Source organism: Clarias gariepinus, chromosome 10, assembly GCF_024256425.1.
Source record: "Clarias gariepinus isolate MV-2021 ecotype Netherlands chromosome 10, CGAR_prim_01v2, whole genome shotgun sequence".
Classification (NCBI taxonomy): domain Eukaryota; kingdom Metazoa; phylum Chordata; class Actinopteri; order Siluriformes; family Clariidae; genus Clarias; species Clarias gariepinus.
This window is the reverse complement of record NC_071109.1, coordinates 7616992-7642966: the sequence shown is the minus strand read 5'-3', so window position 1 is coordinate 7642966 and position 25975 is coordinate 7616992. Positions and strand designations below refer to the sequence as shown.

General features: G+C 39.5%; 2 protein-coding genes across 2 annotated transcripts; one reads left to right on the top strand and one right to left on the bottom strand.

The window, feature by feature from the left end:
• Positions 1-2988: 2988 nt before the first annotated feature.
• On the top strand, positions 2989-7849 carry aldob (aldolase b, fructose-bisphosphate). Its single transcript, XM_053506337.1, has 9 exons — positions 2989-3135; positions 4297-4409; positions 5017-5228; positions 6147-6201; positions 6321-6481; positions 6578-6661; positions 6821-6995; positions 7075-7274; positions 7517-7849. Exons 2-9 carry the CDS (start codon positions 4298-4300, stop codon positions 7610-7612), a joined length of 1095 nt encoding a protein of 364 aa, XP_053362312.1. The 5' UTR covers positions 2989-3135; position 4297; the 3' UTR covers positions 7613-7849.
• Positions 7850-8147: 298 nt separating this feature from the next.
• maea (macrophage erythroblast attacher, E3 ubiquitin ligase) lies at positions 8148-25618 on the bottom strand. The gene is made up of 9 exons (XM_053506360.1): positions 25496-25618; positions 19762-19947; positions 17196-17399; positions 16951-17073; positions 16404-16480; positions 16210-16318; positions 15443-15576; positions 14906-15101; positions 8148-10037 (listed from the first exon to the last, which is right to left on the bottom strand). The coding sequence occupies exons 1-9, from the start codon at positions 25562-25564 to the stop codon at positions 9942-9944; spliced, it is 1194 nt and encodes a 397-aa protein (XP_053362335.1). The 5' UTR covers positions 25565-25618; the 3' UTR covers positions 8148-9941.
• Between the last annotated feature and the right edge of the window lie 357 nt (positions 25619-25975).

Sequence of the window (25975 nt, the reverse complement as noted above, 5' to 3'; positions counted from 1 at the left end):
GCATGAATTAAAAGCTTATGAACTCTGTTCCTGCGTGATTTATGACCCTTTGTCCTAGGGTCCGGAGTCCATATTGTGAAATACTTCGGCTTTTTTTACTATTGGGGTCAGAGCCCAGACGTCAGCGCTCAGCTCTTTCACACCACTGCTGAATGTTTCTTAGTGTGTTATCCTTTTGACTTGCATCACCATTCATCAGTCCCATCAACCCACTCACATGTTCTGATATGATCACTCCACTTATTGGGAAATCATTTACTACCCCTACTCAATCCTTTTACCTGTGCATCTAGCTACTTTACAGATAATCTAAGTGCTCTTTTTTAATTATAGTAAAAAAGAAAAAATGATACATTTCTTTCAAAACCTGCAATTCAAAGTGAATGTAATTTCCCACCAAATTTCACTAGTGTACAGTACAAAGCTCTGTAGGATCGAATAAAATAAATAAGTCTTTGATGACATTAATTATGTTTCTGACCATGTCAGTAAAAATAATGTTCATACTGCCTGAAGACCATTGCCTTGTGTATAAATATTAATTAATATTTTTTCATTATGAATTCATTCATAATTAAAATTCATAATATTATCATATTTATAATGCTGATTTATGTATGAATCTGTAATCATATTTATAGCTCAATATCTATATTTTTGACATAGCTAATACAGTCAAATAGAAAGAGACGCAAGCAAACATTAATGTGATTTAAAGTAGCAGCAAACATGTTTAATCAAAGCAGAGTTTACGTAGAACAGCAGTGTGAAAGATGCCCATGGCCTGCTTTTTATGCATCAATTTGCAGAAATTGATCAGCAAGACATTCATGAATCCTGCAAGTGATGCATGATTTAAATAAAATTTATACATTTTTTAAATATAAATTTATTAATGAATAAATAAATGACTCAATTATAATATCAACAATAGACCATATATCCATCTAGGAACCTCTGTATTCCAACTAGGGACTGTGGAGGTCAATAGTAATCATTGAATTTATTCCCATTTTTATGACCATGGTAGGACCTCTAGTCAACATTCACAAAAATATGGACAATTTGGGAACTTATTAGACTAATCTGCAGGTCTTTGGACTGTAGGAGGAAACCGATGGACCTGGAGGAATCCCGCCAAGCACAGGGAGAACATGCAAACTCCATGGACACAGACCCCTAGGAGAGAATCGAACCCTTCCCCCTGGATTTGCAAAGCAACTGTGCTAACCACTAAGCCATCATGCCACCAATAACAACAACAAAATCAATAACAACAATACAACTGTATGCTGAATTATAGCAGGATATTGTAAGATAGCAAAGAAAAAAAAAACATGTGTATACAGCAAGATTGTCTGATCATTTTGACATTAAATATAATTTAATCTTTAAGCATCTTGCTGATTTATTTCAGTACTAGGCGTTACATGCAGCTCCATCCATGTGCAGATCCTGATGCCCGCGTGTTACCATTACCGTTACCTACGAATGGAGTGTGCGGTCACATCGCTGCCGCTCCTTACACTGCTTCAGTGTATCGCCAGATATATTATTACCTCACAGTTTTACATGACAGGTGACAGGGTGATGATAACACTGCCAACTGTTACACGGTGAGGGACACTTGTTACACCGGCTACCCAAACACTGCCCACCGGCGGCAGGCCAAACAGAATCTCTGTCAGGGTAACTACTCTACCTACCTATGTGCAGATCCTGATGCCAGTTGTTGATGATGCTGCCTACTGTTACAGTCGGTGAGGAACACCTGTGATGGTCACAGCTTAAATTTTTCTGGCAAGGCTTTCCACAAGGTTTAGGAGTGTGTTTATGGGAATGTTTGACCATTCTTCCATAAGCGGATTTGTGAAATCAGACACTGATGTTGGACGAGAAGGCCTGTCTCACAGTCTCTGCTCAGAGTCTCCGCTTTGTGCAGGCCAGTCAAGTTCTTCCACACCAAACTCGCTCATCCATGTGTTTATGGACATTGCTTTGTGCACTGCATTGGTGCGCGGTTATGTTGGAACAGGAAGGGGCCGTCCCAAACTCTTCCCACAAAGTTGGGAGCATGAAATTGTCCAAAATGTCTTGATATGCTGAAGCATTAAGAGTTCCTTTTACTGGAACTAAGGAGTCGAGCACTGCAACAAAAAAAAAAACAATAAAAAAACACACACCAGTTCCAACATGACGACGCACCAGTGCACAGAGCAAGGTCAATAACGTCATAGCATCAGTGCACAAGCAAACCTTCCCAGAAGAGTTGAAGCAGTTATAAAGCTGAATTATACACACAGCATGGGTTAAACCTTTCTCTCATGGTTTCTGGGTAAAAAAAAATTAAAATGCATACATTTTGGAAAAATAAAGTTAAGAAATGAAAAGTCTATAAAAGAGAGAAGTCTATAAAAGAAGTTCTTGGTTATGCACAAACCAAATGTGTTGCATTTCACATTCTTTACAAAAACACATCATGGTTCATGTTTCAGCTAGAAAGTATGGGGATGCATACTTTTGAACAAATGGTGGGTGTGTGCGAGTCTGCACAAAACACACGGAACGTTCAAAAGAAGCGCTTAATGATGGACAAACCAGGTGTTGAAACTTAAAAAAAAAAAAAAAACCTGACAGACCAGTCTGTTGTTATGAACAAATGATTTGGACAGAACTGCCTGTTAATATTTTTGTCCCCCGTACTTCCTGGTTGAACTCATTTCCTTTGATTGATGTACAAATTCCCTTTGATTGATGTACATTTTCGATACAAAGTAGCATTTAAAAGAACACAGCGCGTGAGTAGTTCGTTAATTTAGCTTTGTAAATGAGCACGGGGGTAAAAAAAATATATCTATACCGCGGTTATATCTATTTTGTTCCAGGGTTGAAAGGTTGAAAGAACTTTTTTTGCGTGTTCTAACAGAGCTACACGTACACGGACACGCACACGTAGACTTCAACCAATAGCTGGAGCGCAAAACGTGAACTCCCACACACGCAGGATCTGCCTCCATGTTCAACCGAAATAAATAGTGCTGCTGTGATCACTGGCTCCCTGCAGACTTTCTTACAGCCCAAGCAAGGGATCAAGTGCCTGTTTCATCCTCGGCGGTACATCAATACAACAACCAAGTAAGAACACCTTTGTGTTTGTTTGTTTATTTATTTTAAATACTGCCTTTGTTTTTAAACGTTTGAAAAAAAAAAACTCTCTTTGAAGTAGCCGCGCATTGCAACATTGTAATTGTGTTACTGTAACACACTGTTAACACTTTCTTTGATCAATTATATTTCTAAAAACATTCCTCAACTGTTCGATTTCTTTATTTAAGCTGGTAAACAATTATTTAATGAATGCTACATGCCTTATATTTTTAATACATGCTAAATTATTATTATTATTATTATTATTAGGTCCTTCCCTGACTGTGCACATTGCATCATATCTTAAACATAAAAAAAACTTTGCTAGACAGAACCATATTATGTCATGTATACATTATGTAGAATCAATTACGTTTTTTTCTAAGAATAAATTATTTGCGATAAAGCATGTTTGTGTAATACTGTACTGTATATGTTAAACATTAGGGCTCACTCATCCTGTATAACATCCATGTCTTGTTCCAAGCATGTTAGAATTCTGAGAACGTTCCCCTAAAAACCTTTAAACAACATCAGTGTTTATTACAAAGCAACCTTGGGTGAGTGTATACTTATAATAAGGCCTCATATAATTCTAGAGTTATAAAGTATAAGCATATATAGTTATATATAAAGTAAAAGCAAAAGTAGAATTTTACGAAATGATTCCTGAAAAAATAACTAAAGGAGAACCAAATGTTAACATTGGGGAAATGTTTAGATGTTAGTTTTAATGAAGATTGCTTTAACTTATCCAGGTTTAATATATCTACTTCTCAGTCATATCTAAAGCTTTTATGGTCACCCTGTAGACTAGTCTAACAGCCTCGTTTCCACCTTGCACGGCAGAATGGCTCGGTGTTTGCCCCGACTTGGAACAAATCACCAAAGCTCAGTGTTTGTCCAATCTCTTTCAAAATCCGGTTTCATTCCGAGCACAGATCAGCTTCTCCTAAGCAAAGCTCTTACTCAGAGGGAGGAGCACCTCTGGGATAAATGTGTTTCAGGCCAAATATTTACTAACTGTGCAAAAGTGCATACAGATGCCAAATCATAAGTGTAAACATGCACAGCCTTTAGATTTACTGTTTTAATGCTTATCCTTATCATTTTCATCCTCTGATCTCTTTTTTTGTTTTTTTGTTTCAGGATGACCCACCAGTTTCCATCCCTCTCTCCAGAGCAGAAGAAGGAGCTGGCCACTATCGCCCAGCGTATCGTGGCTCCTGGAAAGGGTATCCTGGCTGCAGATGAGTCCACAGGTGAATTCATGTGTTATCTTAGTTAGGGATTAGTTTAATCATTGTTAGTTAATCATTGTTGCATGGTGTTGACAAGGAGTTAAAGGTTTCCTTCCAGTCCAAGGCTTAAAAACTGCTCTAGTGGACTGGCTTGCACAAATGCAAAAGTAAGAACTGGCTTTAAATGAAAAGTTTCTTTTACATTTAAAGGTGAGAATGTGTACAAATCCTTGCCAAAAAAAAAAGGTGCATGACTGGACCTTAAGGGCTACTTATGCGCCTTTAACTTTTAAGGAAAAGTATGATGTTTTATTATGATATTGTACATGGAATATTTCAATTAGTGTCCCGTTGTGGGATTGCCATCCAGAAATAGCAAACAGTGGTTCAATGCATTTATGGGAAAGTAATCAGTGACATGTGGTGTGCCAGTTCCACTGCAAATTAGTAGCATAAGTCATAATCATGATTTTTCTCCATTTAGTTACTATGCTTTTTATTACCCTCCCTCCTATTCCTCCTATTCTTATCTTCCCCACTGTTTATATAAAGAGCCTTTTTTTTTTTTTTACAGTTTTATTTCTGTCTATTGACTCGATTATATCAAAGCATATTTTTTCTGATTCAGGCACCATGGCAAAGCGTCTGCAGAAGATCAACGTGGAGAACACAGAAGAGAACCGCCGCTTCTTCCGAGACCTCCTGTTCTCGGTTGATTCCTCTATTTCTCAAAGCATTGGAGGAGTCATCCTCTTCCACGAGACGCTGTATCAGAAATCAGACAAGGGCGTCCCTTTCCCAAAGCTCATCAAGGAGAAGGGAATTGTGGCTGGCATTAAGGTAATAATGCAGTTTGTGCAGTATTTAATTTCTTTCTAAACACTCAAGTGCCAATACAACAATGCACAGCCATTTATCTAAGACAGGTTATCATGGGTGCTTGAAGGAGATTGTTGAGATTGTCTGTCTGTTACTGTGCTGCTTACTCTTGCATGTTTAAAGTGCAATCGATCATTGTGTGGCTCGCCCAGGAGGACAAAGTTCACACAGAGTAATTGAGTATAGAGATTGCGTAAAAGCTCTTTTTTACGACTAGGCTCTAAAGCAGGAGCCGCCAACAAGCACAATGCAGTCGAAATGCAGACCAAGCAAACCAAAAAAAACTTGATTTGTGTATAAAATATATATATATATTGCTTACTGTTGCCAATCACATGCATTCAAATTTCTTAATTCATGTGAAATCAAGTGAATGCATCACATTGAGACTTTCTATTTTTTAAAATTCACCCTTTTATGTTCTGTATAATTAGTAAAGAGGCTTTTCTTTTAAATAGATAATAAAAAACAAATTGTGCAAAGACATAACTTTCTCTTTGCTTCCAATTCAAAACACATCCCATCTGTTCAGAGTGCATCGTGTCAAAAGATCCAATGTCAATTAAAACATCACCATTTTACATAGTAATTATATATTGCAAAAGAAATTGAATAACAAGAAGAACATTTGTGCATGTCGCTTCTCTGGGCCATTCTTAAAAAACGCAGGCATAATTAAAAAGGAAAAGGAATAAACAAAATTCAGGGCTGCGTGTCCAACTGGTTCGACCTGTATAACCAGACACATGAACACACGGTGTGTGAGAACTGTTTACTGACAATCATTTTCATTTATCTGTGTTCCCAAACGATCATTTATGTGTTAATTGGTCTTCCTGCGTCTTAAATGACTCTTTTTCCTTCCTCTTATGTCGGCAGGTTGACAAAGGCACAGCAGGGCTGAACGGAACAGATGGCGAGACGACCACACAGGGTAAATCTAGCATGATGGTTCGAGCCTGCTATTAGAAGACCGTTCGGTGCTTCATCAGTCGATTAAGTCTACGAGCATCTGTGAGCTCCTGATTAATCCTGTCCCCTTGTGTGTGTTAGGGTTGGATGGCTTGGGTGAGCGCTGCGCTCAGTACAAGAAGGACGGGTGTGACTTCGCTAAGTGGCGCTGTGTGCTCAAGATCTCGGACGGCTGCCCTTCTCCTCTTGCCATTGCTGAAAACGCCAACGTATTAGCCAGATACGCCAGCATCTGCCAACAGGTACACAACCAGAGCACATCCTCTTTTTTGATATATAAATCTTTTATTCTTAAGTGAGCTGAATAAGGAAGTAAGGTCTTTTTTTTAATTCAATAGAATGGCTTGGTGCCCATTGTTGAGCCTGAGATTCTCCCTGACGGCAATCACGACCTCCAGCGCTGCCAGTACGCCACAGAGAAGGTAAGCTTCTTCTGAGATCATGAACGGGACACACATCAGTGACTTCTGTGATTGATTTAATCTTAAGAACCGTAAGGTTTGCCACCATCCAAGGGATTTTATTTGTTCTCCAGTACAGTCAAAGAGGGATAAATCCTCATTCATGATTCTTGCACTTAGGTCCTCGCTGCTGTCTACAAGGCCCTGTCTGACCACCACGTGTATCTGGAGGGTACTCTGCTCAAACCTAACATGGTCACAGCCGGGCAGTCTTGCACCAAGAAGTACACCCCGCAGGAGGTCGCCATGGCGACCGTTAGCGCCCTCAGACGCACTGTCCCAGCTGCAGTTCCAGGTAATTGGTTTGGACTTATTTATTCATTTATTTTAAGTAAATTACATCCTCTTATTTGAATCTGCATTTCGTCTTTTAGGCATCTGCTTCCTGTCAGGAGGTCAGAGCGAAGAGGAAGCTTCACTCAATCTCAACGCCATCAACCAGACTCCACTGCATAAGCCATGGAAGCTGACGTTCTCCTACGGACGTGCTCTCCAGGCATCAGCTCTCGCAGCGTGGAAGGGGAAAACGGAGAACAGGAAAGCCGCCCAGGACGCATTCACCACCCGTGCCAAGGTGAGTAAAGAAATGTCGAACTAGCACAACCAACAAGAAACGTTTTTTTCCGATTTGAGTCGGTTGTTGTCGTTTCTAAAGAACGTATAATATTTTTTTTGCGGTTCTAAATGTAGAATAAGAATTAAGACATGACACCCTGCAGGGAATTTTATTCGTACAAGCGAAGAAGATGAAGAATGTTTCTATGAAGCAACAGATGTTGATGTGACAACTTAACTTTATGCTTCTGTTCCCCACAGATTAACGGTCTGGCATCTAAAGGCGAGTACAAACCGTCAGGCCAGGCTGACCAGGCTGCCACACAGTCCCTCTTCACTGCCAGCTATGTCTACTAGACCAAACATGCCAATGTTAATGCCAAGATTTCTTGGACACACCAAAACTGTGAATACACAATGACCAAAAACTGCTCAAGATAGCATTTTCATGTTAACTCAATTTATTAACATGTATATTCTGCATACACAGAATCTTAATCTGGAAGCTCATGACCAAATCACCAAATACTTTTATAGTTTATAAAGAAGATAAGGATCTTTTCACGTTCAATAAATAAAAAATATATGGACTAATGGTTTGTTGGTCGAGTCTTGACTTGATATTTATGTGGCCCCGTGATTGGGGTTATAACATACTGTATGTAGAACATCCGTCACTGACTAACTGGCAAAGACGCATCGTAGGAGAGCAGGTCAAAATAAAGGACAGGATGTTTAGCAGTGTATGATGCACACTTTGTGTTTTTTTTTTTTTTTTACATTTTTTATCAAGGTTAAGATTTCTTTATTTTTGTAAGTGTTTATGAATTTGCCCCACCCCTCCCCATACAGTGTGTAAGATTTTAACTGTAAGTAATCGACAACCACAACATTTATTCAAATATTTTTATTTGACTAAACATTAACAACCCAACTACTCTATGAATACACACATGCAAGAGCAGTATCTAAGTAGCTTTTCCACACTTACAATAAAATAGCACATTTGAAAGCAGCTTGCCAAGTATAAAGGAAAAAAAAAAAATCATGACAGTGTGCTTAAAAAAATAGGTGCTCGTAGACGACCTAACCGCTACCTGACTGGAAAAATCTGATGGCTGTGGAGTCTAAAATAGAAAACGTGTGCTTGAACGGCGACAGAAAACTATTTAGTGCTTCGTCAAAAAAAATGTTCATGATTATTTGAAGCATTTTTTTTCTTTTTCAAAATCACACGACAAAAGTGGTTAAGACCTTATCAATCCCAAACCTACGTAGCCCTTACCATTAAGACCTAACACAAAATAGGAAGACAGTCTATTTTTCAGAAATGGGAAGCAACAAATGATGGTCTGGTGAGGTATGGAGACACAGTGAGTCAGGCTTTATGGTGAAGCAAGTATGATGTCGATCTAACCTGAGATTCAGACACTACAGGCTGCTTTGGTGAATGAATACAGAGGTGTGCGTCGAGACTAGATCGCTGTAGGATCCGCTTGCGAGACGAAAAAAGACCTGGACGTTCGTTCGGTTTTACTGCCTGCTTTATCCTGGAAAATGATGTGGCGGTATGAATTACTCAATTCTTTCTAGTTCAGGAAAATAAAACTGGCTAAATTCATTAAAATATATTTTGTGTGAAATCCAGAACTGTGCAAGATCGGTCTTTTTCCTAGAGCAAATGAGAATGGGGTTTAATACCACCCCAAAAAAAAGGTGCACACCTCTAAATTAATGCATTTCTTTTGAATCCTAAAACAAAAATCTGGATACTGTGAACGATAGTATTATTTTTTTTTATTATTATTTAAATTTTTTGGTAACTCATTTCCTCACAGAATGTCCTCAAGAACCTTAACAGTTTAGACTTAGTCATGATAAAATCCTGCTACACTTGATCTAAAAAGTTGTCACAAGTATTCTGTATCGTAATGATGGACCTGTCAAAACACGGCATGTGATGTAAAGTTTAGTCTACTATACCAACCCTTCACAAATAGCTACCAACAAACTGTTATGTCTTTCTACACCTAGTTACATCAACTGAGAATTATGTGCGGAGTATTGCCACTGACGCTACTACATGTTCTATAAAGGTAACTGCGACGGCAGTAAGAATGTGTGTGAAAATGTGCGGTGTTAATTAACCATTTCATGGTAACAGATTTTACGGGTGCTTAGGCAAGATATTAGAAAGTGCTCCGTATTAGGCTTTAAAGACTTCTGTCTAAAAAAAGAAAACCCCAAAAATAACACGGACACCCGGTGATTCAAATGAATGGTCGTTTTTTTTTTTTTTTTTAAGCACGCTAAAAAAGGCAGAAGCTCTCGAATATATGATGTGGGAGCCGTGTCCTTTTGTCGTCACACAACTGTCAAGAAGCGAATAAAGGACAATGCCGGAATATCGACCTTTTTGAAATGATGTATTGTTCTTCCCTATTTTCACCATTCAGTTGTATAGTAAAAACCTCCAATAGATTAGAAACCTTTTTTTTAACCCCGCCCCCCTCAGAAAAGGTTTGGTCTCTGGAGGGCAACTGAATTCAGTCTCATGGGCTGAGGAACAGAGGCCTTCAAACTAGGTTTCTTTCCTTTCTTTTTTTGTGTTTTTGGGATTCCTCAAGCCCAGGGGGGTGTTGTTACAAAAAAACAGAAAGGCTTGAACTAAACTCTCGAGGTCTCATCACATGATGTAAACCTTCTCAGCCTGGGAGAAGTTGAAGACTTCTTTGGTTCTGGGGCAAACCACCTTGTCATCTTGGCGAATAGACAGGAGAGACTGTATAGGAAAGAAAAAAATAAAACATATCAGCATATTATTTAAATCTCATTGCATTAAACAGAAAAGCCAAAAATATTTGGACAAACATACAATTTTCATGTTTCTCCTCCCTTTGTTCACCACCACCACGGATAAAAAAAAAAACGAATAAAGATGTGATTGAAATGTAGACTTCCAGCTTTAATTCAAGGGGATTAAGAAGAATACAAATTAAACCCTGCAAACAAGGAGCAACTAAATACTGCGTTTCAAAGGAGGATTTGGATCCAAGTAACATGCCTTAGATTCCTAAACAGTAAATGCAATATTTCTGGTTAAACCTTTTGAATTATAGCTGAATTTAAGATGTCAATTATATCTTGAAATTTATATTTAAATGCATTGTAGTGGGGTATTAGAAAAAGTTTTCTAAAAGTTTTTTTATTAGAAAAGATTACGAGCATAATTCATTCCGTATTTCAAAACACTCATAAATCAAAGTAAATTTTCCCATAAGAAATAATGGGAACTCAAATTATTTATTTTACAACCCAAAAAATAAATACATAAAAAGAATTAACACAAAATATAAAGGAAAAAAAATAAAAGAAATTAAAATAAATCCAGACAGATCAGTGTTTCCGTTTATCCGCGCAGGCGTTCTGTGCATGTGTGTATGTATGTAAAGTAAGAGGAAGAATCAGCCTCCCCCTTCTCATCTTACACAGTAAACCTTTCTCCTCTCTTATTTGATTTTCACACAAACACAAACATTAACGGAAAGACTGTTTTGTCAGAAAAATTAGCAAGGAACACTAATCGCTAATGACACTAGTCGCTAATGGCCAGGGGTAGCTCAGTGGTTAAGGCATTGGACTACGGTTCAGAAGATCCCAGGTTCAAACCCCACAACCACCAAGTTGCCACTGTTGGGCCCTTGAGCAAGGCCCTTAACCCTCAACTGCTCAGATGTATAATGAGATAAAAAAAAAAAAAAAATGTAAGTCGCTCTGGATAAGGGCGTCTGCCAAATGCTTAGATGTAGATGTAGATGTAATGACACTCGCGTGATCGCATACTAACAGAATCACTGCTGTAAAGTAAAACAAACAAATGAATCTGCACTTTACTTTTGAAAAGAATCATGACAGAGCAGTGTTTCCGAGTAGAGCAGAGTGTGTGTATGTACAGTATGTGTCTGAAGCAGAAAGGGGGAGTTACGCGCATGCACATAACGACAAAGAGGGAGAAATTGGATCTTTAACCTCTCTAATGAAACTTTCTTTCGCTTTTGCGCACTCATGTGTGTTATAATAAACAGTACACACGAGCTGTATACATGCGCTTACAAACGCAAAATAAAATGTGTTTTATGCGCACACACGTAGTCGCAGTGTTATAGTAATCAGTACACACGTGCACAGACGTTGATTATATGAGGGAGACACGCGCACTAAGAACCAGCAGGACGACGTGCGAGAGAGAAGAAACATTGGCTCTGGTGTGATCACGTGACGCTCGGCGTCAAAACAAGAAGCGCATACGTGATACATGATACTCGTGAACCAAGACTTGTTCGTTTTTTCAAGTCAAAATTTATTAAAAATCTTTGCTAGTCTTGCGGAACACTAGCAAACTGCGTTACTCGCAATCCTAAGTTTCACTGTATATTCACACACATGCGCATCTCAATAGATTAGAATATCGCTGAAAAGTTGATTTATTTTATTAATTCAAATCAAAAAGTGAAACTCTTATTATATAAATTTATTACACACAAACTGATATATTTCAAGTGTTTATTCTTTTAATTTTGATGATTATGACTTACAGCTAATGAAAACCCAAAAACCTGAAAGTTTGAATATTACTTAAAACATAAAACAAGATTTTTAAACACAGAAATATTGGGCTACTGAAAGGATGAACATGTACTCCCTTTGCATGAATTACTGCAGCAATGCAGCGTGGCATGGAGGTGATCATCAGTCTGATGGCAACCTGCAGCTCTTCTGCGTTGTCGGGTCTAGTGTCTCGCATCTTTCTCTTCACAACATTCCATAGATTCTCTATGGGGTTTAGGTCAGGCGAGTTTGCTGGTCCATCAAGCACAGGGATACTATAGTACTTAAACCAGGTGTTAGGATTTTTGCTTGTGCACCTTTATCTACCATGTTTTTCCTTTCTTTCAAATTTCCATTAATGTGCTTGGATAGAACACTCTGTGAACAGCCAGCTTCTTCAGCAGTGACCTTTGCTGAAAGGAAACCTTTGCAGGTGTTTTGAGTTAATTGTGTGACATCCAAGTCTCCAGTATTGAGCTCATTCACAATATTAACATTTTCTGAAATATTAAATTTTGGGTTTTCATTAGCTGTGAGCCATAATCATCCAAATTAAAAGAAATAAACCCTTGAAATACAGCAGTCTGCGTGTAATGACTCTATATAATATACGGATTTAAATTTGTAAATTAAATTACTAAAAAAAAAAAATCGATAATATTCTAATTTATTGAGATGCACCCGTACACACACACACACACACACACACACACACACACACAGAGGTGACAAATGTAAAGAAATGTAAAGGCTGCCATGAGTCATTGAGACAGCTTGAATGTGCCTTTGTATAGATTGTACAAATCTCTTGGTCTGTACTGGAACAACATCCGGTAAACACTGCTGGAGATCAGCGGTGTAATCATTCTAAAAAAAAAAAGAAAAAACTCCTGTCCTGTCTGCATAGAAGTATTTTATCAGAGGCAATCATTGATTTTCAGTCATGTCAGCCAAAAATTAGGTGATATGAGTATTAATTTCATATCAGGTCACAGTCATACTTTTTTTTTTTTAATTTTTTTTTTTTATACTTTTGCATTAGTGCGTAGGAGGAAAACCAGCTTCGGGGTGCATATTCATGGAAATTAAAAAAATCCTCTCAGATATTGCAGCTCAGAAAACTTCTAGCTGTGAGTCTTAGACTTAGGACCAATGATTTCACTGAGGAGGCATAGCTGACCTCATTGATAGGTCTGACGCATTCTTCTCACTCACTCACTCACTCACTCTTCTTCTACACCGCTTTATCCTGTATTCAGGGTCGCAGGGACCTGAAGCCTATCTCAGGAGGCTTAGGGCACGAGGCGGGGTACACCCTGGACAGGGTGCCAATCCCTCCCAGGGCACACACATACACACAATCACACACATACACACAATCACACACTCATTTAAACACTACGGGCAATTTGGGAATGCCAATCAACCTAACCTACATGTCTTTGGACTGTGGGAGGGAACCGAAGTACGAGGAGGAAACCCACCAAGCACGGGGAATCCAACCCCGGACGCTGGAGGTGCAAGGCGACAGTGCTAACCACTACACCAACATGCCGTCTCGCATTCTTCTAAAGATGTCAAAAAAAAATTAAGCTAAAAATGTGCGGTTTTGAAAGATCTTTAGAAAAAAATATTGTGGGCAGGTCCATGACTAACAAAGTATATTCGGAGTCAGCCTAATTATTAATAAATATTCAGGGGAAAAAAAAATCACTTTCTGCTTTCTTTTCCCTTATTCTGGCACTTTCTCTGTCACCACACACACACGCGCGCACATACACACGCGCGCACATACACACGCGCGCACATACACACGCGCGCACATACACACGCGCGCACATACACACGCGCGCACATACACACACACAGGCAGATTTATTATTAGAGACTGACTTTTTCCCCTAAATGCATTAGCTTTTTTTCTACACTGCGGTTACACAGACTTCACAAAAACTCTGTTTTGGTCCTAAGTCTAACAATACGTTTATAATTTTTTTTCCATTTACTATTCAGTATTTATTAGTTCCTCCCTCCTCTGGGACAAAGAGTAAAATGCTCCCTCGTTTCACGGCTGTTTGCTGACAGTGCGTTCTTCTGTCCCATGTATCAGACTGGTGCTAATAAAATTCATCATGTTTTTTTTTTTTGTGGGTCGATGTGTGTCTGTGCGGTGCTTGATTTGTAAAGGTTAGAGCAGCTCAGGTCCTATCGGATCGGGTCGGATCTGGTGCGGGCATGAAAAATGACCCATGCATAACTACAAAGTGATGAGATAATCATTATGATACAAGTCTTTACTTTAAAAATAACAAGCAGCATTTTTTGCCGATTTTACCCAAATCACACATATTTATTTGCTTTAACTTATTTTCAGCTTATCCACCATGCTGGTCATTTTTGCACTTGATCTATTGGAAAGTAACTGGACTAAAAGTAATTGTCCTGTGACTGCTGGCGTGTCCTTGCGAGATTGGTAACATGCAGGCAAGTACTTCGTCTTTATCCATATATTATTTTCTCATCTGCTTTAAAAAACTCTCCAAGGCTCTCCACAACTCTTAACAGCTTTTAACCGTAGGAGCTCTTTTAATCAGTTAAGATATTTGATGTACGTTAAAAAACCTACTCTTTGATTTTAAGAAGAAACTGGTAAACAATTTTCTAAGAATTCCGTCACTAGGAGCAACTCTTTGCACTAAGAAGTTTTATGAATACCGCCCCAGATTTCTAAACATTAAAGAAATTATATTTATAAATTATTTTTCTTCCATTATAAAGACATAACCCAAGCTGCATGAGACCTGCTAAGGCAAGTGAGAGAGTCAAGGTCAGCAGCAGAAGTAGGACAAATGTCCACAGATTCTTAAAAAAATAACATCAACTGGTTTCCTAAGAAAAATCTTTTCTATAGACTTTTGTTATTTTACAAGGATGAAAGACAAAAATAAAAGGGAGGGAGGAGAGGGAGAGAGAGAGAGAGAGAGACACACACACACACTACTTTTTTTCCCCTAAATAAAAGTGTCATGTAACAGTACTCACATTGTAACCATAAACATAGCCATTAGGCAGCATCATGGGTGGGTTGTTCTCGTTCATGACCTCTCCGGAGATTTTACACACCAGACGAGAGTTTGCGCAGTGGGCCATAGGGAGCGGTTGAGCCAGTTTGTTCAAGGATTTACTGCATACAGGACAGTCTGGGTTTTTAGAGGAACCATCCTCTTTGTAACACTGTCTGTGAGCCAAGAGTCAAGGGCAACGACTTGGGTGAGAGGAGGAAGTTCAATATCACCTGAACCTTATTCTGTTGAAAATGATATATAGCAAGACAAAACATATGTGACAAATGGTCACCATAATTGAAGCCATGGCTAAATGCTAGCAGTTCTAATTTTTTTGCATGGAGAAAAAAAGAAAAGGAAAGGAAAATCTTAGTATTGTATATTAAGTATAATTCTAGAGCACAATTCAATACGCACTCAACAGCATACCAAGAATGTGTTAACTGTAACTCTACACTCTGCTAGAAGAACATGGTGTGTCGAAAGTAATCAAAGCCTATTACTGTGAGGATACGGGGTTTTGATGGCAGACAGCCCGGCTTGCAGAGTGATGGTGAACACAGAGTTGTTCCCCAGCTGGTGTAATCTGTAATTGTCGTATCGGAATTGCTGGATCAGCATTTTCCAGCGGCCTGGATCCAGAAGGTCCTACAAAGAAACAAGCAGCTTCCTGTAGATCATTTCATTGAGTCTGTTCACATCTTTTAAGAAACCAATTTTCCTTAGCATTTTTCCAATCTCAACCTTGAAATGTAATTAGGCTGGATTTCTTAGTGGATAGTGGGCGTTATAAACTTCAAACAGTTGAGCTAAACCTCTATTATCTTCTGCAATTAATGCTAATATAGCGCACAGAAATTAAATTAAAAAATAAACAAACAAATAAATATATGCAAGCCCATGAAAATTCCCAGATTAGTATCTTGGCCAATCTGAATCCTGGAACTTTGGGGGGGGGGGCGGGGATCAAAATAATCATGTGTATACGTTATGTTAGTTGAGCATGTCCTAAAAAAGCAATGTATTCTAAAAACTTTCCTGAATTATCTAACTGGATTGATCAGAAGGTGTTACATTATTGTTTCTATGGAATTTATACTGCATAATATTTAAGTGATTAAAAATACGGAAAGCTTTTGCACCGATTTGTGGAGGGAGTCTCCAGTTTCAGGTCCATTTGCTAGTAACTACCAAGCTATAAAAGGAACAAAACACATCACAGCCTGCCTTGCATTAAGTTAAATCCTAGATCTAGGAAGCTAGTCGGTTCGTAAACCTTACCTTGTATGGTGAAATGTGAGTGTCCGAAGGAAACGCCAGCATCCCCATCACCTGCCGAACCTCATCCAGCTGCCCGCCTTCTGCTTGGCTGAAGTGTTTCCGTGCATGTCTACAACACGCACAGATCATTAATTACAAACTATATGTACATGATTCAATCTGTTTTGATTAAAAAGAGGGAGTGGTCACCGTACCGTACTGCGTCCATGCGTTTGTTCTGTCGGATGAGCTCGATAAATTCCTGGATCCTTAAACTGAACTCCAGACAGCTCTGAGAGAAAAGGAAAAAATATTAAAGACACAGCAAAAGATCAAATTTCCTGTGCTGCTTTCACGAGTGTGCTAGCCTATAGATATTTACCGGCCCTTTAAAGATGGTTCAGCCAAAACTAAAGCTCTCTGATTTACACGAGGGGCGTTCAGGTCAAACCAGGACTTGTGAAGAAATGTCTGCATGAAAAAAACTGATTGATCTTTACAGAAGACTTCAGGCACAGTATGGTTATATGAATAGTTTGAACGTTTTAAAGAAGGCTGTACGTCCGTGAATTTCGATCCTGGCCGAGGTGTCTCTGAGCCCAATGGGTGAAGTGCATTAGAGCGGCAGGGGAGGGTATGACGAAGTAAAGTGAACTTTTGTTGATAACTGTGTTGTTACTACTCTGCAAAACCAAAAGTCTTGGTTTGACTTGAACGTTGCTTGTAATTCTAAACTCAGATCTACCTAACGAACAGATTTACCTTCATTTTCCTCAGACGAGACTTGTTGTCATGGCACCAGGCCAAGCAGGTAGCCGTTTCCTGCCTTTCAAGTGATTCCTCCACTTCTTTTGCAGTGAGGAACATCTCAATATTGACCAAATCCTGGCAAATATATACAGACATCAATTCAATTAATTTATTTTTAAATCAGTGTCAGTGAAGAAGCTTTATATTTTTAGTTTTGGTCACTTATTTAAGAGGAAAAGAGACAGAGAGAGACCCACCTCGATCCCACTTTGTTTGGCGAGCTTGACGGCGGTGTTGTAGTATCCACAGCGCAGCAGGTGCTCCACCATCATGCGGTCCATGCGCTTCCGTTTCCACACGCTTACGTTCGCCGGCTGGTCGCTGCTGTGCTCCTTTAAATGTTCGATACGTCGCTTACACAGTTTAGCACTTTCATCTTCAGCCTGGATGGATTCTGCAGCCTTCAAGAGATGTTACGAGGGGCGTTAGATTGTGGTAAAACTTATCTCTTATCTTTAATGACCAGAAACCGTCAAACCACCAAAGTCGAGTCACTGAACTATTATGAGGACGTCCTTACACACGGACACATAATACCACTAGCTCTGAAAAATATTTTAACATCTTAAGACAGAAGCCCCCCTCCCCCCCCCGGGCGGCAAACCAGTACCGGGCCATGGATGATTTGGTAATAAATATGAAATAAAAAAAACCTGCATTAAAGAGAAAATGCCAACCTAGTCCTGGAACATAAGTCATGTCAATTGGACAACTTCTTAGTTTAGTAGAAACGCTTCCTTAGTCCTTAGTCCAAGTAGCTTTTCAGTCTAAGGTGAGTTGGAAATTTCCTTATATTTAAGTCCTCCAAGGTCAAAAGGTTCCTTCCCTATCTAAAAACGACTTGTGAAACAGACGAGACCTAAGGAACACACTTCGAGTGTCGTCGTCCTCATCACCCGCCACCCCCAGATGGGACCGTCGTCTCGCAAGGACACGAGCTCAGGCATTCGCGCAGATTCTACGTTAACTGTATATTATATTTATCATGCGTTGATACGAGCATGCGATACATACATAAGTCAACTGTCAACTGGTCCATGGTGCAAAAGATGTTGTAATGCACTATTAATGACCGTAAGCTCTTGAACATTTTGTGGCCAGACACATTTTTTAATTAAAAAAAATATCCAAAAACATCCATGAACTCCTTTCTTACAAGTAACTTGTATGAACGACAAAACATACAGTACTGAAACTCGCACATCTCAGACGTGCATGTGCGTTTGTCAACAGGGCAAAGCTCCAGCTGTACGTGTTCCAACGTCAAAAGGAAGTTGTGTTGTTGAAAATGAGTCTCTCCACGGAGGAAGAAGTATTCATAGTCGAGTATTATTTCCGCTCATACGGAAGCGGTTTGTAAACGCGGGATTAAAAAAAAGGTGGCGGGACAATTTCTTTCTTTACCCCATCCCATTCCCATGATCTTACACCACCTGACGCCTACTTGTGTGGAATGTTAAAGGAGAGCGTGTTCAACTGTGAAAATCCGCAAAGAACTGTTCCTGCATTAGGCCAGCAAATCGTCTTCTTTCGCAGGAGTTTGCAGCAACAACGAACTTTGTTCTGGGAATCCGGGTTGAGAATCTGCGTGAACGATATGAACACTATCACTATAATATGCTTACTGCGGTAAATTACATGCTAATAGTATGTTAGTTTCTTTCACGAGAAATAAACTCATAGTTGACGACGAAGTCTTTTCGTGCCAGTACTGTATTTTTTGGCGCACACTCTAGTCAAATTGTAGGCTTGTTATTTATGTGTACAAAAACATCACGCTTATTTATTTGATGCATCACATGAGCCTGGAGCCAATCCCGGGAGATTTAGGGCACGAGGCAGAGTACACCCTGGACAGGGTGCCAATCTATCACAGGGCAAACACTCATTCACACACTACGGGCAATTTGGGAACGCCAAATGCTTTGGGGAAGTATTCCCTGGGAATTCCAAAGTACGCGGTGGAAACCCACCACACATGGGAAGAACATGCAAACTCCATGCATACAGAGACGGGACACGAACCTGGACCCTGGAGGTGCAAGGCGACAGTGCTAACCACTACACCACCGTGTTGACTTGATTAGTAAGTTGTTCCACCAAATAAACTCTTTCAATCACAAACATGTTGGTTTGTGATTTACTTTGTTGTTGTTTTTTACGCAGGTACATTTCATGCTCAGCTTTTAAATTTACAAATCGTGCTATGACAAATAAAAGAAAGTTTTAAATGTTCAATCTGTGCAACCTCTTAATGAACATTTTGTCAGAATGAAAACTAGCAATAACCCTGCAGTTCGAGTATTTAAGTTGCTAAAAATCCTCAAAACATTGCAGAAACAAGACATTATGGTTGTAGAACAATAAAGTAATGCTCTGACTCATTCCATCACTCATCCTACAATTCAGTCCAGCAGCATTTTCCTACTAACATTGAAATAAACCTTGTAGACTGAGAAGTGTCTCATCTAAGATGGAAAGTTCTAGAAACAAGAACTAGCCAGCTTGAAGGAAAAACAGACTCCCTTCACTGCACCTTAGTAACCTGCTACGGAATAACGTCAGGGGTGGCTCAGTGGTTAAGGCATTGGACTACGGTTCTGAAGGTCCTGGGATCAAATTCCAGGACCATCAAGTTGTCCTTGTTGGGCCCTTGAGCCCTTAACTGCTCAGATGTATAAAGAGATAAAACCGTAAGTCGTTTTGGATAAGGGCGTCTGCCAAATGACATATTATTAATGTAACGTTCCTACATTAACTTACCTTCCGTTTGAGCGCGCTCAATTTCTCCACCACGCCGTCCAGCAGGGAGACTACAGAGTCCACCACAGGGAAGGAACTGCTCAGGGTTTTCTCCAGCTCAGCCACCACCATGGTCACGTGACTCGTCTCACGGTCGATGTTCTTCTGTGCTGCGCGGAAGCGTTTGTTTAAAGTCTCATAAGGAACCTGCAGGGGAAACACAAGAACAATTCGTCATCACCTTAAATGCTTTCCTTTTGCCACGATACAGACCCCTCCATGATTTCTAAGTAAGAGAACTTGCAAAATCACAGAATGATCAAACAGTTATTGACCTCACTGTGTGTGTGTATTTATATATATATATATATATATATATATATATATATATATATATATATATATATATATATATATATATATCAATCATACAATGTGATCCGGAAATCACATTGTATGATTTTTTTTTTTTTTTTTTTTTGGGGAATTACTGTGTCAAATAAGTACTTGATCACTTACTTATTAGACAGATTTTTGAACATTTTGTTATTTTGCTTTTAAATAGTCCATATGCTTCTTACGGAGCCACTCCTTGATTTTCCTGGCTGTGTGCTTTGGGTCGTTAGGAGACCCAGCCACGACCCATCTTTAATGCTCTGACTGAGGGAAGGAGGTTTTTGCCCAATATGTCACAATATATGGCCCCGTTCATCCTCTCCTTAATACAGTGCAGTTGTCCTGTCCCCTGTGCAGAAAAACACCCCCAGAGCATGATGCTTCCAGCCCCATGCTTCACTGTAGGTATGGTATTATTGGGATGATACTCATCATTTTTCTTCCTACAAACACGGCGAATGGAGTTAAGACCAAAAAGTTCTACTTTGGTCTCATCTGACCACAGGACTTTCTGCCATGACTCCTCTGGATCATCCAGATGGTCCCTGGCAAATGTGCTGACTTAAGCAGGGAAACTTTCCGTGCGATGCAAGATTTTAAACCATGACATCTTAGTGTATTACTGATAGTAGCCTTGGAAACGATGGTCCCAGCTCTCTTCATGGCATTGACCAGCTCCTCCTGTGTAGTTCTGGGCTGATTCTTCACCATTCTTAGCATCATTGATACCCCATGTATCTACTTAGACTTTGGCTGATTGTGGTGCGCACAGGTGTCTTTATGACAGCTAAAGACCTCGAAGAGATGCTACTAATTTAGAATCATGTGTAGCTGGACTATTTAAAAGCAAAATAACAGGTCTCTGAAGGTCAGAAATCTGGCTGATAAGCAAGTAATCAAATACTTATTTGACACAGTAATTCACAAATAAATTGTTAAAAAAAAATCATACATACATGTGATTTCCAGATTTTCTTTTTAGATTCTGTATCTTACAGTGGAAATGCACCCATGATTTCTATGTAAGAGAAGTTGCGAAATCACAGGGTGATCAAATACTTATTGACCTCACTGTATATATATCACTCTAGCTGATATTTGATATAAAGTATAAAGTTTTTTAATGAGTATGTTTGCATTCGAGGTAGCAAAATTTGGCACATGGCAGGCAGCACAGTGTCCTGTGTGGTGGGGGCAAGTTATTTGTAAAGGTTGAATATAAAATGTGGGACACACACAAAAAAAAAGGTTAACATCGGTTCAAAATATTTATAAAATCCAGATACTTATATAATACAAATAGTATTGTCTGCCGGGTATCGTGATACTATTGTATCGGGTGATCCCTGGTGATTTTCATCCCTACTAAATTATTGCTGTTAAAAAAATTTTTTAAATCAAAATAATAATAAATATATATATCAACACTACAACATTACAAATTATTTTGTACTAAACCTGAGTAGGCCTTTTTTTAAAATAACAATAATAATTGATTCAAGAATGTTTGACATAATCAGCGTTTTCTTGTTTCTGAAATCTTTTTTAAACAACAACCACCAATATAAAGAGATAAGATTCTAATATAAAGTTATAATGTCAAAAAAAAGTAAAACCATGTGCTAGTTCAGGACTAGTGTTAGTGCAGGTTCAGAGACGGTTTAACAGCGATGCTCATAAGAACTGGCTTTGTTTTTCCATGAGTGTCACGTCATTACGTCACATCTGTGTACGTCTATAGTCTCCCAGAACTGGTTAAAAACAAAAAAAGAAAAGCATTTTTGTAATTTACTGCTAGAGGCAAGCACAACAACTTCCACAGGGCATTGAGAGTAATTCTCCTGGCTCTATAATTACTAGACAGCATTTGAGCTGCCTATTGCATATTGAGTCCTTTTTTTTTTAACATTATCACAAACTTTTAGTAGGTCATGATAATCCCCCCCCCCCCCAAGTGACGGTGTAAGTGATTCTTTGTTTTGCCCAGTACAGTAATGGTGCTGCCATGGAACAGGTTTTTCTGTCTAATGGGCCCAAAGGACTGGTTCGAAATTGGGCACCGGCTCCGAAACTAGCTCTGGAATCACCTTGGTAGGAAAGGGGTATAGAACCAGAGTGGGGGGAAAGGGGTATAGACCCCAACCAGTTTTATCATGATGATGCCCCTGTGTACAAAGTGAGACATGGCTGGAGTGGAAGAACTCGAGAACCCTGACACCGACTGCACCCCAAGCCTTCTCATCCAACATCAGCGCATGACCTCACTAATGTTTTTCTAACTGAATAAACACAAATCGCCTCAGCCAAAATGCTCCAAAATCTAGTGGCAAGCCTTCCCTGGGCAGATGAGATTATTATCAGCACATAACGAGTCATCTAAAATTTTCAACAAGGACGCTTAGGTGTAGATGTGTGTCAGGTGTCCAGAAAGTTATGGTCATATGTCCTGTGAGATATTATGTTTCCTACTGTATTGTTGTTTTATTACAACAACTAATTATTAATTTTATTTATTCATATTACAGGTACATGGTCTAGGTATATTGCATTTCAAAAAAATAGAATAACATTTGTATTTTTAAGCACTCAATACTGCTTTAAGTATTTTTGAATCTGCTGATAAACTGGGATTTCACACAGATTTTGGGAAAATCACACAGATTTTCTCCCTAATTTTGTCGTGTCCAATTCCTCCCCGTCACTAGGAGCCTCCCACATTAGGGCTACTGCTACCACTCAGTCGGGAGGGCTGAAAATATGTGACAATTTATAGTGATTACCACTCCGGCTGCAAGAGGTTACAGTATCACCCGGGAATCGAACTCATGATCTCCAGATGATAGGGCGCTAGAGCACTGAAAATACAATTCACACAGTCTCACCAAAATTAAACAAGAAACGATTGGAAAAATGCCCGATTTGATGAGTCTTGATTATTTCTGTGTGCGACATTCAGATAGTAGTAAACAACATGATAGCATGGATCCACAAAGCTGAAATCATCTCAAACTGGTTTCTTGAAAAAGACCGTGAGTTCACTGTACTCAAGCGGCCTCCACAGACACCAGACCTCAATCCAATAGAGCACCTTCGGGATGTGGTGGAACGGGAGATTCGCATCAGGGATGTAAACTTCACAATGCCATGATGTCAATGTGGACCAAAAAGTCTAAGGAATGTTTTCCTCCAGCACCTTGTTGAATCTAGTTCATAAAGAATAAAGGCAGTTCTGAAGGCTAAAAGGGTCCATCCCACTGCTAATAAGGTGTACCTAATGAAGTGGCCAGTGAAAAGACAAATACTAAAAAAAAGATAATTAAACACATCATTTTACACATAATCTAAATTGCTTTTAAAAGCACTTGGTCCATCGGTCAACAAGCTTTCTTATTTCATTATTGTTTTAAAAAAAGAAAAGGTTTTAGGATAAGCCGAGAGCCACAAATGCAATGTTGTCTTCGCTTCTTCATCAGAAGTGAATCTTTATCCTCGTAGGGCTTTCAGGGGACCAAACAAGTGAAAATCCAATAGACCAAGGTCCGGACTATAGGGAAGGATGCTTTAACACCCCAAAACAAAATTTCTGCAAAGCGTCGACAGTGTGGGCAGAAATGTGCAGACATTTGTCGTTGGCCATGGGCGTGGACGGGTGTTCAGCTCCTTTTTGAGGCTTACACTTGTGTGACTTCTGTATTTATTCATACACACTCCTTCGAAGACAAAACAATTCCTCCATACAAACTTGTCCACAACAAAGTGTTTGATAAATAACAGTATCAGGTACACCCTTAGACCAACCAAAAAAATTTTAATAAAAAAAAAAGTTAAAAAAAGAAATTTTCACTGCACGCTTCTCTTCTTCCGTGCAAATCACAAGTGGAACTAATGCAAATGAACAGTAGCCTCGACTGGAAAGCGCTGACAAGATGTTGTTAATATAACCCAAGTGTGGAATGGATTTTTGACTCACTCTCATAAATGGTCCCAGTAACTCTCACTGTGTTGTGTTTGCTGGTTCCAGACAGGAACTCTTGTGATCTAGAGTTTCAGTAAGACTGTACACACTCTGTCTTGTCAAATTACTGTTCTCAGCTGTCAGGATTGTAACTCAACATAGTCTTCTGCTGTTCTAGTCCATCTGCCTCTAACTTAAACATACTGTGCATCATCCGGAGATGCTTTTCTGCACACCATGGTTGCACTGGGTGCTTAATAAAGTTAGTGTCGTCTCAACAAGGCATATCCGCATGCGAAAAAAAATGCAGAAAAATCCCAGAACCCTATAGAGATTTTTTTAAATGAACTGCAAGCAAACAAACAGACGAAAATATTGCGTGTTTATTATGCGCGTATTAATCCGACCTATAATAAAGAAATCCATGCTCGAACAGAACAGTGGAGGTAAAATGATCTCGATGTTCTAGTACCATCTGACAGGAAGCAGAGGGACAAACGAGCAGATGACAGTAGCATTTAAATTCTGCATGCGTGCACAGGGACGGAAATGAAAGGCAAGCGAGGAAGGCAGGTCCCTTTCCAATGAATCCCCGGATGAATATCAAGCGTCTGATCTCAACATGAGTCTCTCTCTCTCCCGTGCAGCCTCACTGCATGCAAAAGGAAAGAAAAGAAAAAGAAAAAAAAGAAAAAGGCAGAGTGGCGCAGAGAACAAAGGTGGCAAAGCGGCCATGACATGATCTGCCATGATTTTAAAAAAAAAAGCAAGAGAGGTGAATCGTGAAGCATTGATGTGCATGGATGATCAGCAGCTCTGCTGTGTCTGCATGTGTGCACAGACTGTGCAGTCACTAGGGAGGTCAGACTGGTTGCTAGATAACGTCAAGGATGACAAATAACCTGAGTTACGCAGCAGCAATGCAATGCAATGCAATCTGGCCTACTGTACGGTTAAAGCGTTGATTTATTTTTGCTGAAACAGCCCTTGCCTGCAGGGGAGGCTATAACACGATCCGATGAGCATCAGAGCGCTGATAGTGAGTGACATCCAGGGTTTTTACTAAACAAAAGCAGAGCGGAGATGCGTTACATTCACAGCCTTAAAATGAAACCATTCTCAATTCAAGAATATCCATTAAAACCCTGATATTAACTCATCTCTCGTTCTCTCCTCTTGTCTCTCGTTCTCTCCTCCTGTCTCTCTCTCTCTCTGTCTGTCTCTCAGCTGAGTTGTTTTGCTAACTTGTTTAGCTTTAGCTCCCCAAACAAACCCGCATTGATTCCAAATCGCCTGACATCCCATTTAAACTCCGGTTTTCGCCACACGGCCGAACTCAACCACCTGAACCCGCACATACACCTCGCGCGGGTGTCTTCATTTAAAAACAACGCGGTTGCTAACCTTCAAAGTTGGATATTCCTGAACCTTCAGAGCCATAGAGAGTTGAGCAGCTGTTTCTTGCACCGCCATCTTGGATTTGGGGGAAAAAATGCTGCGCAAACGCAGTGCAAACCGAGGCGCTGTGACAGCCAGCGCTTGTTCATCAGTCGCCCATACAGTGGCTTTCACGGTGAAAGGTTTCGCTACTGCCTCCTATTGATGACAAGCGGTATTGCAGCCCTACAATCTATGATAAATTAAAATTTTTCAATTCAAATTTTATGTTTTTGTCACATACACAGTCAAACACAGTACGATATGCGGTGAAATGCTTACACGACCGCCAGTGACCTTAAAAGTATCAGCTTTACTTAAGAAATACAATAGGAAATAAAATTTCGCTAGGTGAAATAAATAAAAAAATATTATGTGCTATGTAGAAAAATATAGAAAAAATGGAAAATTTTGTGTAAATAAAAAAAATGACTGGGGAGGTGCAAA